At 35.6% G+C, this 15,281-nt stretch overlaps 2 protein-coding genes across 3 annotated transcripts in view; one reads left to right on the top strand and one right to left on the bottom strand.

Moving 5' to 3' along the window:
- Nucleotides 1-11,283, top strand: part of HNRNPLL (heterogeneous nuclear ribonucleoprotein L like) — a 43,833-nt gene extending 32,550 nt beyond the window's left edge. For both annotated transcript variants that reach the window (XM_032239354.1, XM_032239353.1), the window contains 5 exons: nucleotides 3,157-3,278; nucleotides 3,737-3,938; nucleotides 4,622-4,679; nucleotides 4,770-4,868; nucleotides 9,032-11,283. In XM_032239354.1, the coding sequence (XP_032095245.1) occupies nucleotides 3,157-3,278; nucleotides 3,737-3,938; nucleotides 4,622-4,679; nucleotides 4,770-4,868; nucleotides 9,032-9,087 (537 nt within the window). In that variant the 3' untranslated portion in view covers nucleotides 9,088-11,283. The remainder of the gene's footprint in view (nucleotides 1-3,156; nucleotides 3,279-3,736; nucleotides 3,939-4,621; nucleotides 4,680-4,769; nucleotides 4,869-9,031) is intronic.
- A 1,983-nt stretch (nucleotides 11,284-13,266) lies between these two features.
- LOC116524186 (60S ribosomal protein L29-like) lies at nucleotides 13,267-13,898 on the bottom strand. The gene is made up of 2 exons (XM_032239355.1): nucleotides 13,895-13,898; nucleotides 13,267-13,858 (listed from the first exon to the last, which is right to left on the bottom strand). The coding sequence occupies exon 2, from the start codon at nucleotides 13,854-13,856 to the stop codon at nucleotides 13,383-13,385; it is 474 nt and encodes a 157-aa protein (XP_032095246.1). The 5' UTR covers nucleotides 13,857-13,858; nucleotides 13,895-13,898; the 3' UTR covers nucleotides 13,267-13,382.
- Between the last annotated feature and the right edge of the window lie 1,383 nt (nucleotides 13,899-15,281).

Raw genomic sequence — 15,281 nt, 5'->3', positions numbered from 1 at the left:
TGACCCCCGGAGGTGGAGTTTGTGGCGGTGAGCCGAGGTTGCGGGGAGCCGAGATCGCGCCATTGCACTCCAGGGGGGAAAAAAGAGAAAAACCCCCTAAAAAAAAAAAAAAAAAAAATATTTTTTAAATGGCTGATATGAAAAGAAGTCTAAAGCAGTAGTTTAATCAACTACTATAGTATGATAGGCATGAAGTCTATGTTTTAGTGCTCTCATTTCAAAGAGATTCTAGCATTTAACATGTTGAAAGAGCAGTTACTTTCAGGGAAGTATATATAAAAACAAGCTTCAGAGCCTAGCCAGAAGTCATGAATTTCAAAAGAGTTTTAGAATTTATACACTTGCCTCCTAAATGCCAGGGTTCATTTAGCTCAATCAGTGTTCCAGACTGACTCACTTTGATAGAATGTGTCCAAAACTGTCCGGAGTTTTACATATTTTGAAGGCCTTTAACAATTGTATCTTTATTTTTTATCAAATAACTGGTTTCCCCAAATCTGTGACATTTTATTTATTGATATCTCACAAATATGAGATAAATCATTTTTGAAAGAATCATGGAAAATTTAACTAGGAAAATGACTGGTAGTCTTAAGTTACCAGTTGTTTGATACACTTGCTAATTTGAGTTTTAGTACTGCAATAATATGGTTTTTGTCCTGTTGTTTTAAGTGATTTTAGTGTACTTTGCAACAATAAGTACTTAGAACATGTGAGTCACTGTGTGTGGGAGGGGAACATGGCTTGAAAAGTTGGTACATTTAGTTCTTAGTTCATTAATTGTATAGCCTCCTTGATCTAAGGAAGCAACTCTTCAGAATTCTGAAACAAGAATTTTGTCAACCATTTGATCACAGTAAAAAAAAGGAAACTCCACATTTGGTTTGGGGGATAAAACATATGGGATACTTTTGCTTATGTAATTGGTCAAGAATACATGGGATAGGTTTAGTGACATTGGGAGAAGCAGTTCAGATTATTTTCACACAGACACTTTATCTTAGACCCAAGTGTTAAGTCTAGGGAACTGCACGTTTGATAATTAAATGGGCTTTAATGTATATTTTAACTTTCTTTATAGAGTGTTTTCTTTTTATGCTTTTCACATATGCAGACAAAATCAGGCAATTTAATCAACATCTTCAGTAGATCTTTGTCTTTTTTGTTATGAACGAATTGTCTCATATGATTTAGAAACTCAAATTACTTTTTCTAATAAAACATTTTCTGTATGTTATTTGACTAATTTTAGTCTCTTTATGTCTCATACTTTTTAAAACATTTTAAATGATATGCTGTGATATGTTGAACTCAAACTATCATAATCCTTTAAAAATCTATATATAGTTAGTTTTTTCTAACTTTCTTTAGATTTACCAATACAGGAACTACATACTTAAATTATATACTTAGTCACTATTAGATTTGTAGATAGACATTTGATTAAATCAAGGGAGAGTAATTTTGCACATGAGAAGACAAGAGATTTCAAATAAAGCTGAAAAATCCTGTAATGACTGAGTTTTGTTCAAGTACAGGTGTAGTATCCTATTAAAATGGGTAGTTGAAGTGATGGAAATAGATGCCTTATTGCATTTATTGTGTAAATACGTTCTCAGTATTCTTTTGAGGTAAATAGATTAGGAAATATGTTCAAGGTGTCATCTATGCCATTGGTAAAGGAGTCCTCCCTTAATCCACAGTTTTGCTTTCAGTTACTCACTGTGAGCTGCTCTAGCAAGAGGTCACAGTAAAGTAAGATACTGTGAGAGAGAGAGAGAGAGAGCACCAAGTGCGTGCATGTTCACATCATTTTTAATATAGTGGATCATTATAATTTTTCTATTTTATTTTGTTTATTATTGTGCTTAATTTATAAATTAAACTTTATCATAGGTATGTATGTATAGGAAAAAGCAGTGTATATATACTATGCTTATATATAGTATATACTGTGCTTAACCTCTATGTATGTACCTCCCTGCCTCCCTCCCTCCCTCTCTTCCTCTGTTTTAGTACTATCTGCAGTTTTTTTGTTTGTTTTTGAGACAAGGCCTTGCTCTATTGCCCAGGCTGGAGTGCAGTGGCACAATCATAGATTACTGCAGCCTCTAACTCTTTGGCACAAGCAGTCCTGCCTCAGCCTCCTGAGTAGCTGGGACTACAGGTGTGTGCCACCATGTCCAGCTGATTTTTGTATTTTTTTGTAGAGATGGGGTCTCACTATGTTGCCTGGGCTGATCTCAAGCTCCTAGTCTCAAACAAGCATCTCACCTTGGCCTCTCAAAGTACTGGGATTACAGGTGTGACCCACTGCACCACACATTGTCTGCAGTTTCAGGCATCCATTGGGGTTCTTGGAATCTATCCCTCAAAGATAAGGGGGAACTACTGTACTTAATAGCTGCTTAGGGACTTCGCAATGGCAAAGCACTATGCTGAATGATTTTTACACCTTCTAACTCTTATAGCATTATATTCTAAAACTGGAAATAGTACAAGAGGATAAGTATGGTGTCTGCCCAAACTGTCCTGAAATAACTTGTATTTCCCTATGTTCCACAAGCCTTCCTGTGACTATGCTATCTCAAGGCTGTTTTGTATTATTTCTTATATAACATCTTGTCTTGTTTATTGCATTAACAGAATTCTATGTAGTTTGTAATTACTATTTTGTTTACTTTTAAATTTCTGACTTAACTACTAGAATATAAAATTCAAGAAGATAATGTCTGTTAACATTCACCATTAAATCCCTAGTACCTACCACAGTGCTTATCAAAATATATTAGACACAATAAATATTTGTTGATAGAATAAATATTAATGAGTCCTGCCAGGTGTTGTTATTTGTATTTTCAGAGACAGTCCATGACTCAGAGAGGTTAAGTATATTGCCCTCAGATCACACAATTAATACATAACAGGATAAGCCTGTGCTGTTCTTCAATGTGCTCTGCAATAGCAGTATAGGTTCCCTTTTAACTGTTGAATTTTGATAAGAGTTAAAGGGTATCTTATAACATGGCAGAATACAGTTAAGATTCCAGGTGATCTGTATTTTACTTTAACCACTTAGGTCATATTGTCTTTAAAAAATTCTGTTATTGTAAAAGGGAATTAAATGGTCACCTTTTTGGGATTTTGTGTTTACAGGTAAAATTTATGAAGACCATTCCTGGTACAGCACTGGTAGAAATGGGTGATGAGTATGCTGTAGAAAGAGCTGTCACACACCTTAATAATGTCAAATTATTTGGGAAAAGACTTAATGTTTGGTAATTATCTATCTTAAGTGATAATTTTTAAAGAATATTTTAAAATCCTCGTCCTTTTTATTAGAGACAGTAATGTCAACCTGAGAACATTTTAATGTAACTGAGGGCATATCTGAAACAACAGCTGTAGTATTGTTATTTTAGACAAGGCTTGGGGCCGTGTCACTCAGATTTTGCTTAGCTGTACCTGCTTTTTAGTCTTAACGATGATAAAACATGTTAAAGTGGGCCAATTTTTATGTTAAAGTTTTCTAATATGAGAATATATTTAATAGATTTTTCTTTCTAATTGATGCCTAAACTACAAGAGTGATTGATTATAACCTAAACTAAATCCTCTATTTAGCTCTACATACGACTTTTTTGGTTAAGATTTATGCAAGCAAAATATATTAGCATTCTGAGACTACTTGCTTTTTATCTAACAAGGTGTTTTTGTATGTCTTTTCAATCTTTAGCGTGTCTAAACAACATTCAGTTGTTCCAAGTCAAATATTTGAGCTGGAGGATGGTACAAGTAGCTACAAAGATTTTGCAATGAGCAAAAATAATCGCTTTACAAGTGCTGGCCAAGCATCTAAGAATATAATCCAGCCACCCTCCTGTGTTTTGCATTATTATAATGTTCCATTGTGTGTCACAGAAGAGACCTTCACAAAGGTAGGCACTGAAATACAAATGTGTGTAAAATGTCGCTGTTTTCCTATTTTAAAATACATCTTCGCTTCATTTTGAAGTCTTCTTGCTCATTCTTTTGCTTTTGGTACTACTAGTATTTTATTTACTGAGTACTTGATAGTTTATTCTTTGACCATTGTACTTTTCTCGCCTCCATTCCTCACTGGTCTTTGTTGATTTATGGCTCAATCCTTTTGAGAGTTGGATTTAGAATGAAGTAGTCTTACTCCAGCATAAAGAAAGTTATTTAAAGAATCGTCTTTAAATCTCACCCGTAACAAAATTTTATATATCTCAGTCTTTTCCCCTAACTTAGAAGATTCTAAGTAGGAACTGTAAGAAATACTTCAGATAAGAAATAATTTTCTGGAACTCTACTCCCTACCTTAGGTACTAGATAAATCCTGGTCAACTCTGAGAATATATATTTCAGTTAACAAATCTGTGGTTTTATTGTATGGCACTAAGTTACCTTACATAGTTTATAGAATTTTACTATTTTTAATTGATTTCTCAGACAGCTTGATATTAATCTAAAAACATACTTGATTTAATCTATTCATTCCAGAATCAAAACTTAAATTCTGCCATAAAGTTTACTTTCTGTATAAAAGTGGGATATTATTCTGGCTATATTTTTAATGAAGTTTTACCTTCTTTGGCAGTTGTGTAATGACCATGAAGTTCTTACCTTCATCAAATATAAAGTGTTTGATGCGAAACGTAAGTGAACAGTCCCTCTTTTAAAATTTTCTGGTGAAGTTGGTCATAAGCAAGTAACAACTGAGTTTGTGTTTCTTTGTTTCCTTTTAGCTTCAGCCAAAACACTTTCTGGGCTATTAGAATGGGAGTGCAAAACTGATGCAGTAGAAGCCCTTACGGCACTGAATCACTATCAGATAAGAGTCCCAAGTAAGTAAAATGCTTTATTTGTGTCAGAATTATTTAGTGGGAGTTACCTTCACAGAAACATTCACAGCAATATAAAAATAAAACTTAATAGGTTTCTTTAAAAATACAGATAAAGGCCAGGCGCGGTGGCTGACACCTGTAATGCCAGCACTCTGGGAGGCCAAGGTGGGCAGATAATGAGGTCAGGAGTTCAAGACCAGCCTGGCCAACATGGTGAAACCTCGTCTCTACTAAAAATACAAAAATTAGCCAGACCTGGTGGTGCGTGTCTGTAATCCCAGCTACTCAAGAAGCTGAGGCAAGAGAATCACTTGAACCCAGGAGGCGGAGGTTGCAGTTAGCAGAGATCGCGCCACTGCATTCCAGCCTGGGCGACAGAGTGAGACTCCGTCTCAAAAAAAAAATACAAACAGATAAATACAAAGAAAAAGGGACATTAATTCCTGTGTTAGTTACCTATTGCTGTATAACAAATTGCCATAAAATTTAGCATCTTAAAACAGCAGATATTTATTGTCTTACTGTTTCTGAGGGTTAATATTCTGGGCACATTTCAACTGGCTGGCTCGGGCTTAGGATCTCCAATGAAGTTGCAGTCAAACTGTTGTCTTAAGTCTGCAGTAATCTCAGAGCTTGATTGAAGCCAGAAGATCCACCTCCAAGCTCACTCATGTGGTTGTGTGCTGGCTATGTTAAGCCACATTGGTCTTTTCGTGGCAGCTGATTTCTCTCTGAGTGAGTGATCCAAGAGATAAATCAACAATGTTTTTATAACCTAACATTGGAAGTGGCATGCCATCACTTAAGGTTAGAATTTTTTTGGTCACAGAGACCAGCCATAGTCCAGTGAGTGTAGGAGGGAACTATACAAGGGTGGGAGTACCAGGAGGTTGGAATCACCTTCAGGCTAGCTTCTACAATCTCTGTTTATCATTTTAGAGGAAAACAGTGCATACATATGATTAGAAAACTCAAGACAATACATAAAGGTACAAAAATGAAAAGTTAAAGCTTTTTATGACCTCTAACCTTTTTGTCTCCTTTTTTTTAATTCCCTGATGTGTATATTTAATTATAAATATTTTTAAAACTTGGCCAAGTGCTGTGGCTCCTGCCTATAATCCAGCACTTTGGAAAGCCAAGGTGTGTGATCATCTGGAGTTCGAGACCAGCCTGGCCAATGTGGCAAAATCCTGTCTTTACTAAAAATACAAAAAAAAAAAAAAAAAATTAGCTGGGCGTGGTGGCACACACCTATAGTTCCAGCTACTCAGGAGGCTGAGGCAGGAGAATCACTTGAACCTGGGAGATGGAGGTTGCAGTGAGCCAAGATTGTGCCAATGCACTCCAGCCTGGGCGACAGAGCAAGACTCCGTCTCAAAGAAACAAAATCAAAAAAATAAAATGAAAACTTAAACAAAATGATTTTTTTGTACATACTTTCCTATGTCTTGCCGTTTCAGTATATCTTGGAGCTATTTCTATATTGGCACGTACAAAGCTGCTTTTTTTTTTGTTTTTATTGTATTTTAAGTTCTGGGGTACATGTGCATAACATGCAGCTTTGTTGCATAGGTACACACATGCCATGGTGGTTGGCTACATCCATCACCCCATCATCTACATTAGGTTTTTCTCCTAATGCTATCCCTCCCCTATCCTTCACCCCTAACAAAGCTGCTGCTTTTAAGCATTTTCAGGATAGCTATTCATAGTCGAGATGTGTCACAATTTGTCTTATTTACCCATCTCCCTACTGATGAACATTCTGGTCGCTTCTGTTTGTTTTTTCTATTATTGTAATAAATATGTTTATGTTGCTCTTTTTTATTTTAAAAACTTTTTTTTTTTTATTTTTTTACTATGCTTTTTAAAAAATTGAGACAAGGTCTCACTGTGTTGCCCAGGCTGGTCTTGAACTCCTGAGCTCAAGTGATTCTCCTGCCTCAGCCTCCCAAAGTGCTAGGATTACAGATGTGAGCAACCATGACCAGCCAATAGTTGCACTTTCTAATGTGTATTTGTAGGGCAGTTTAGTGTAGGGCATAAAGGTTTAATTAGGTAAAACGTTGCTAGATTGTACTTTATAAAAGTTGTGCCAGTTTACATTACCACCTTTGATATATGAAAGGGCTCATTGCTCAACACTCTTAGCAACATTGAGTGTTGTCAGACATTCAACTTTTACCATTATGATAGATGAAAAATGGTATTCCATTGTGTTAATTTGTGTCAAGTGAAATTGTCACTGTGTTTGTTGTCTCTGTAATAGTAACAATGGCCTCTTTTTTACCATGCAAGAAAACTCAAGTTTACATTTTGAAACTTTGTGCTGTGTAATTTACTTTGATCCTGGATCTAAAGGGTATTTCAACTTTATTTATTTATTTTTTAATAATAGGGGAAAATTACTTTATTGGGTGTGGTGATAAATGATGGTTTAAAAAAGAGAAAAAAAACACTGATTTATAGTTGGAATAACATCTGAAATTTCTTTAAAATATTCTAGCTTTTAAAACTATGTGTGAAAGGTAGGTAGACAAAGTAAGACTGCCAGATATTGACAATTATTGAAGCTAGGTGATAGGTATATGGGGATTCATTAAACCTATCTACTTATGTTTGAACATTTCTTAATAAGTAAGAACCACTTCTTTTTTTTTTTTTTTTTTTTCCTTTTGAGGCAGGGTCTTGCTCATTTCCTAGGCTGGAATGCAGTGGTGCAGTCTGCAGCCTCAACTTCCTTGAGCTCAAGTGATCCTTCTACCTCAGCCTCCTGAATGCCTGGGGCTACAGGCTTGCAACACCATGTCTAGCTTATTGATGTCTATTTTTTTTAATTTTTAATTTTTTTAAATGCCGGGGATCCTGCTGTGTTGCCCAGGCTGGTGGTCTTGAACTCCTGGCCTCAAGCAATCCTCTGGCCTCAGCCTCCCAAGTCGCTGGGATTATAGCACAAGCCACGATGTCGGTTTTCTTCTCATTTTACTTAAAAAAAGGAAATTTTATTAAGTAGTGAGTCAGGCATAATTTTCGAGAGAAAGTTTTAAAAAGCTTTAGTTATATGAAATACATTAAAAATAGTGTATAGATTGTAAACTATTTGGAGACAGAGACAGTTATGTGTGTTTTTATCCTCTGCAGTGTCCTGTACACCCTTGTTGATGCATATGCCTTTTCTCTTACAGGAATTTTTTTCTTTAATGAACTATAACTTTTAATACTAAAATTGTGATACATTAAGATAGCAAAACCTGTTCTTTGCTTTGATTGCTTATATATGCAATTGAAGAAGAGCTATTTATGCCAGATCTGAAAAAGGAAAGAAAAATTTATAAAATGGAAAATATTTTTGTGAATTATATCTTTTTTTTTTTTTCCAGTAATTTCAAAACTTATATGCTCCATTGGTGAACAGAGATTTAATACTAAATTTCATGGAACCTTTGGGATCATAGATGTCTTCATATACATGTCAGTGTTGTCCTACTTCCCAAGCTGTATTTCAATTGGCTTTTATAGAGAGTTAACCACTGGCAGTATTTTTGCAATGTGAGCTTTGCTGCTTAATCATGGTACTATTTATTCTTTAATGATTGATTCACTAAAAAAAAATTGAGTGCCAGACAGTGTTGAGAACAATAGAAATGTAGCAGTGAGAAAAAACTCCCTGCCCTTATGAGCTTGCCTTCTAGTAAATATGAATAAAAATCTTCCCCTTACATAGAAATTTTACTTCCTTCCTTTTTTTTTTTTTTTTTTTGTTTTTTTTTTTGAGGCAGAGTTTTGCTCTGTCGCCCAGGCTGGAGTGCAGTGGTGCAATCTCAGATCACTGCAACCTCTGCCTCCCAGGTTCAAGCAATTCTCCTGCATCAGCGCCCTGAATAGGTGAGACTACAGGTGCACACCACCACACCGGCTAATTTTTGTATTTTTAGTAGAGACAGGGTTTCGCCTCTTTAGCCAGGCTAGTCTCAAACTCCTGACTTCGGTTGAGCCACTGTGCCTGGCCAATTTTATTTCTTTATATTCCTGCTTTATATTCACCATATTCTTTATATTTACTATAAAAAGGTGAAATAATTTACTCTGCTACTTCAAGGTGATCTTGAAAGTTTGATAAAGTGAAATATTAACTCTTTTTTTTTTTTTACTTCTTACAGATGGTTCCAATCCCTATACATTGAAGCTTTGCTTTTCTACATCATCCCATTTATAAGAAGAGAAGAGCATGTTAGAATTTATGTTCACCTTTATTATAATTTCAAAGCTACACTTGATTAAAAAATAATCTAAAATGGTTGATCTCATGTTGCCTTGCTTACTTTAAGATCCTGTTCTGTAATAAACATATTTTGCCTTGAGTAAATTTGTTGTAAACTTAAATATTGAATTGTTTTCATTTTAAGATAGAATATCATAATATAGACTATCTACAGCCACATTGTAGATTATACAGATATATGATTTCTAACCTTATTACTGTAATTTTTCTTCCACAGTAAAAATATATTTGCATTCTTAATGCTAATTATCTGCAAGTATTTTTCCATTGTGTAAGAGATTAATGCAGGTGAAAGTATTGCATTTTAATATAGAATTCCTATTATATGTTTAGATGTTTATGTTGCAGTTACCCAAACATAACTTGTATTTATTATTTTAATCACGTTTGAGAATAACATTGCATATGTTGAATTTTAAGTACTACAGATTTAACTGATTTTATATTTCTGAAAAGCTAACAGACATGGATACACTTGTACAGTACACATTCAAATTTATTTAAATTGGTGTATTTTTTTTAAGTCACTGTCCATGTGTATTGACATGCCTCTGTTTCTAGTCCAGTTTGGAGATTTTATAAAGTTATAACAATGAGTTAACGTGTTCATTTTCATTTGTTGCATGTGACTTAAATACATCCAGTATTTGGCATTGAGGTTTTAATAGAGGTTATGATTAACAATTCCTCTTATAGAGAATAATCTGGGATCCATCGACGGGCTTCAGAGAATCTGTGAACCCCCTAAAATTGTATGTAGAAGTTAGGATATTTACATTTTTATTTTTTACTCTTGGACCCATCAGTAATATGTATTTTTCTATATGGTGCAAGATTTAAGGATCTGATTTTATTTTGATTCCAAGCAGATAGCTATTTGTCTCAATACCATTTATTAAACATTTTTCTCCCACTGGATTTTTTTTCTTTTTAAAATAATACATCTTATATATAGGCAAGTAAGATTTAAGGACCAAACATGGTATTAAGAGACTATAGCACAATTGCCATCAAGTTCACAGCTTTTTTACAATAGAAAAACTGATGTAGCCATTTTGTCTTCATCTTTAAAAGAAGGGAGAGTGTGTATCATCTGCCTAGCATAACTGATATCCATAGTTGGCAATAGCAGTTTTGTAATCCTGACACTTAAACAAATTTCCAAATGAAGGTTCCATTTAGATCTTTTGTAAAGACTTTATTTTAAATTTTAATGCAAAAAAATCCTTTTAGAAATAAGGCAGGGGTTTAAAATTTTAGAGCTGTTGAATAGAAAGTTTAGATGGAAACTAAACAGACACTTTTATTTGCCCTCATTTTGATGGCAGTGGACCAACATTTAACCCTCTAAAAATATAGAAAAAATTAAATTTAATCTAGAAGTATTTTAGACCCTTATCACAGCAACCAGTAAGTTATGCCAAGGGTAACTGTGTGAACTGTGTTCTATGCTGGGCTATGTATGTTAATTTGTTGCCAATATAATACTTAAGTTTATCTAACTTTATAATAAACAAAGTTTTTTTTTCCCTTATAAATACTTTTCTACCTCTGTTGAAAAATTGAAGTATCTTAATCTTGAAAGGTAGCTTGTGGTTTATATAATAGTTGTCTACTCCTCTGAAAATTAATGTGGGTTGTCAGACTTTTTAATGCCTAAGATTTTAAGAAATAAACCTGTAGATTTTAAGAAATAAAACTGGCAGGGCTTATTTCATTTAGATTTTCTTTAACTAGTTTTGACTTGTGGAAATGATTTCTCTCTGTAAGGCTGTCTCTTCCTCAAAATAAGTGAATTCATTGGGAGCAAACTAGTTGGTAAGTTGGACCTCGCTGACAGATACATGCGCTAGTGGGTAAGCCCTATACTGCTGCTGTCACTAATGTATTTGATAGTTTACTTAGCCATGACTGCTGTTAATGAAGTTTGCTTTGTGAATACTCCCTCTTTCCTTAGCCTTGGCAACATTCTTCTCTGTGCTATCTTTATGCTTTTAAGAGAACAAGAAAAAGCAGATTTAAGAGCTATCAAGAAATAATACTAGCTTTGAGTTTATTTTTTTAAACAATGAAATCCCGTCTCTGTATCCAAATCCTGCTACATATTTGATAATAAATCTGCCAAACTGAGTTATGGAATATGAGCTGCCTTTTAAAATCTCTATTCTCCTGCTGAAGGTGTTACCCCACCAAATAAAAATATTTGCAACTGCAGCTGACTTGATACTTTGCAAATATCCTAATGATTTGGTTATCTAAACTATATTTTCTTGAACAGAACTGAGAAGAGGGAGAAAAATGACTAAATGGCGTTAGTTGTTTCTTGTTTTCTTTACAGATAGGTTGCTAGGGAACTGCTTTTTAGTAGCTATCAGTGATACTCTTTCTGGAATAAAGAAGTTTTGAGTGTAGAACATTCTCCCATTCTTAGGAATCTAAAGCACAAGGAGCTTTGTTACTTAAAGGTTACCAAAAGTACTTGTAAGAAAGATAACAGTGATGAACATCCTATTTCCATATGGTGGTTTAGTCCACTGAGGGTACATATGAAGAGTTGCAGGCCTTTGTCTTCCTAGTACTACTGCTCTGCTCATGATGATTTTCATTGTCAACGAAAAAGTAAGTGAATGTGCAAGTATGAATCCTGTTTAAACCAAAGAAATTATTTGGGGTATTAAATCTGTGGATATTTGGAATTTTAAATAGTGGATATTTAATCCATAATACCATTGGTTTTACCTAAATCCTAGCATTTTCATCAAATGGATTCAAGTGTTCATTAAAACGTAAAATACTTTGTTTAGCTAAATACTGTCTTCCTAGGGATCTTCGTTCTAATGTTTTTTTGAACTTGAACAAATATAATGGACTTTGCTTTACTACTTTCATATAAAGCCCTTCATCCGAGGGAACACTTGAAATTCTCTTAGTTGTAATTTACAAATGAGGAAGCTAGTAATGTTGGATATTATTATTTTCTCCATCCTCCATTCTACCCTTTTCTATTTTGTAGCAGTAATCAAGGTTTGAGTGAGCCTGATTGTCTTAGTCTCATCACCTCTAGCTCAGTACCTGTTAATAAGGGAGGCAGGTCCTCCTAGAGGGGCATTTTGACTGTCTGTAGGGGTGTTTTTTTCAGTGTTTAGGGGACACTGCAAACAATTTGATGGGTAGGACCAGGAAGAATTATCCCTTGTCCTACATGACTTTCTGGTATCCTATCAGATATTCAAATAGGTAAAAAACCTGTTTATAATCTGATCCTGGAGTCTGATTTTTTAATATAGTAATGCAAAATATTTTGGTATGGTTTTAATATGCAGTACACTGAATTTCTAGCAATTCAACTACCTTATAAATCAAGGAAATAATGTTGTTTAGTTTAGAATGCTTTCAAGAGTTGTTCGCCATTTTGGAAAATTTTATCATCAAAGTATTATTGGAATTGCCCTTATAATACACCAGGGTCAGTTTTCATTTGTAGCTGCCACATTCATCTCTGTGTTCTATTGTAGTCATGCCTGAGCATTTATGTATTACAACATTTTATCATAAATTTTATTTCTCCCTTATATTACAATTAGAGTTTTATCTGGTTTTTCTTCAAATTGTGTGTGTCTGTGTATAGGTAGGTATTATCTAGGAATTTTATTTCAGCGTAGTAAAAGGAGATCAGATTGAGTGGGGAATCATTGCTGTAAACAAGGTAATAATCTGATTCTGTGTTGAATGGGTAACCTAGGTTGATCAGAGAATGATGCCTAGGATTTGTTGAATGGATGAAGAAGGCTCTCGAGCGGTGTGGTCTGCATGTGTAAGGTTAGGCCTGGGATTGTTAAAACCGTTTTGCTGTCTTGAGGGAAACTAGCTAGTAGAGAAAAATTGATACGCAGTGGAAACCATCTTGAGCATAGGCTATCTTGGTATTTTGTGCACAATACATCTGTCTTCAGATTTCTCTTTTGAGTTTAAAAAACAACTGATGTATTTTAAGGGTCTTTGCCTAAATCTCATCTTTAACTAGCAGTTTAATCTACAAACAACACAATCAAATGAAAGCACTAATAATTGACAGAAGGCCCTATTTTATTTATTTTATTTGTTTATTTAACAAATCCTCCCTCAGGTTTATTTGTACACATAGCACAGGAGGACTCCAGCCCCATGCAGATGGCAGCCCCGGGGGGTCACACCGGTCCTTCTGTCCTCACGTTGGCAGACAGAGATGTCTACTCTGAAGCCTTTGTAGGGGCCTGGGCACCTTTGAGAGCCTGAGCTGGAACTGAAGCTGGAGCTGCAGCCTGGGCCTTGTTTTGATCCTTGGACTTGGCCTTGACCTTTGGCCGGCAGAGCCTGAGCCCCTTGGCAATGCGTGCACGAGCATGCTTCCCAAGCTTGGGGTGGGCAATGTAGGCAAGTTGATCGAGCTTGCGGCTGACACCCCGCTTTGGGATCTTGGGCTTAACCTCCTTGGGCTTTACGAGAGCCTTGATGGCCTCAGCACGTGCACTCATGGCCTTGGCATTGTTGGCCTGCATCTTATTTAGCCCTTTCTTGTGCTTCTTGGCAAAGCGCATGTTCCTCAGGAACTTGGGGTCCACCCCCTTAAGAGATTCGTATCTTTGTGATCGGGGTTTCTTGATACCATTTCTATGCCATTTTCGGGACTGGTTGTGTGTTGTGTGGTTCTTGGACTTGGCCATGTCTGTACTTCAGCCATGGTTCCCGAAGCGCCTAGGACCGGAAGAGCAAAGGCCCTATTTTAAACATGAACTATCTTTGTCTTTTTGCCAAATGTAGGCTTTAGTTTTTCTTTAAGTCTTTTATTTCATGTTTAAACTTTTTTTGTTGTTGTTGAGATGGGGGTCTTGCTGTGTTGGCCTGACTGGTCTTTAACTGTTGGCCTCAAACGATCCTCCCACTTTAGTATCCCAAAGTGCCGGGATTACAGGCATGAGTGACTGTACCCAGCCCTTTTACTCTTCTGTCAGATACCACAAAGTTTAGATATAGATGTAATATTTCTGGACACTTACTGAAAGTACTGTGCTGTGTGTAGATTTGTTAATGGCTATTTTAAGAATTTCTAAAATTTAATGGCCAAAAATTTCACATATAGGGTATAATGTATACATTATGGGATGGCTAAATCAAGCTAATTAACATATCTATTACCTCACATACTTATTTTTTGTGATGACAACATTTAAAATCTACTCTAGGGTCATTTAATTTTTAAGAGCAGAAAGCGCAGTTCCCTTGTGGTGTGACATAGTAATCAGGCTAAGCTGCAGCACAACCTTGAAATGTTTGCTTTGAATTGATTTGATAATTATAATCTGGTCATTTCTTTTTTCCTTTTTTTTCTCCCCAGTAATCCCAAAAGAAATTAAGAGGCAATTTTTTTTTTTTTTTCTGAGAAGTAATCATATTTTATTGAGGGCCTGGAAAATCAGTAAATTGCCTGAAAGATTTTGATTGTTACCATAATTTTAGTATAGCTTATTAAATAACAATACCAGTGGGATAGCTTAGGAGTGTGAAACTTGATTACAACTTATGATTGTGAAGTTTAGGTTATTTTTTTTTTAATTTTTTATTGCATTTTAGGTTTTGGGGTACATGTGAAGAACATGCAAGATTGTTGCATAGGTATACACGTGGCAGTGTGAGTTGCTGCCTTCCTCCCCATCACCTATATCTGGCATTTCTCCCCATGCCATTCCCCCCCTGCAACTCCCCACCCCCCGCTGTCCCTCCCCTATTTCCCTCCAACAGACCCCAGTGTGTATTGCTCCCCTCCCTGTGTCCATGTGTTCTCATTGTTCAACACCCGCCTATGACTGAGAACATGCGGTGTTTGATTTTCTGCTCCTGTGTCAGTTTGCTGAGAATGATGGCTTCCAGGTTCATCCATGCCCCTACAAAGGACACCAACTCATTGTTTTTGATGGCTGCGTAATATTCCATGGTGTATATGTGCCACAAGTTCCCTGTCCAGTCTATCATCGATGGGCATTTGGGTTGGTTCCAGGTCTTTGCTATTGTAAACTGTGCTGCAATGAACATTCGTGTGCATGTGTCCTTATAGTAGAACGATTTATAATCCTTTGGATATATACCCAACA

The sequence above is a fragment of the Sapajus apella genome, unplaced genomic scaffold (assembly GCF_009761245.1).
Source record: "Sapajus apella isolate SASKATOON/1434 unplaced genomic scaffold, GSC_monkey_1.0 scaffold44, whole genome shotgun sequence".
NCBI lineage: Eukaryota > Metazoa > Chordata > Mammalia > Primates > Cebidae > Sapajus > Sapajus apella.
This window is presented reverse-complemented; position numbering and strand designations above follow the sequence as displayed.

Bases quoted from the DNA above. Each gene is read 5' to 3' on its own strand.
- LOC116524186 (XM_032239355.1), bottom strand. From the start codon at position 13,856: ATGGCCAAGTCCAAGAACCACACAACACACAACCAGTCCCGAAAATGG.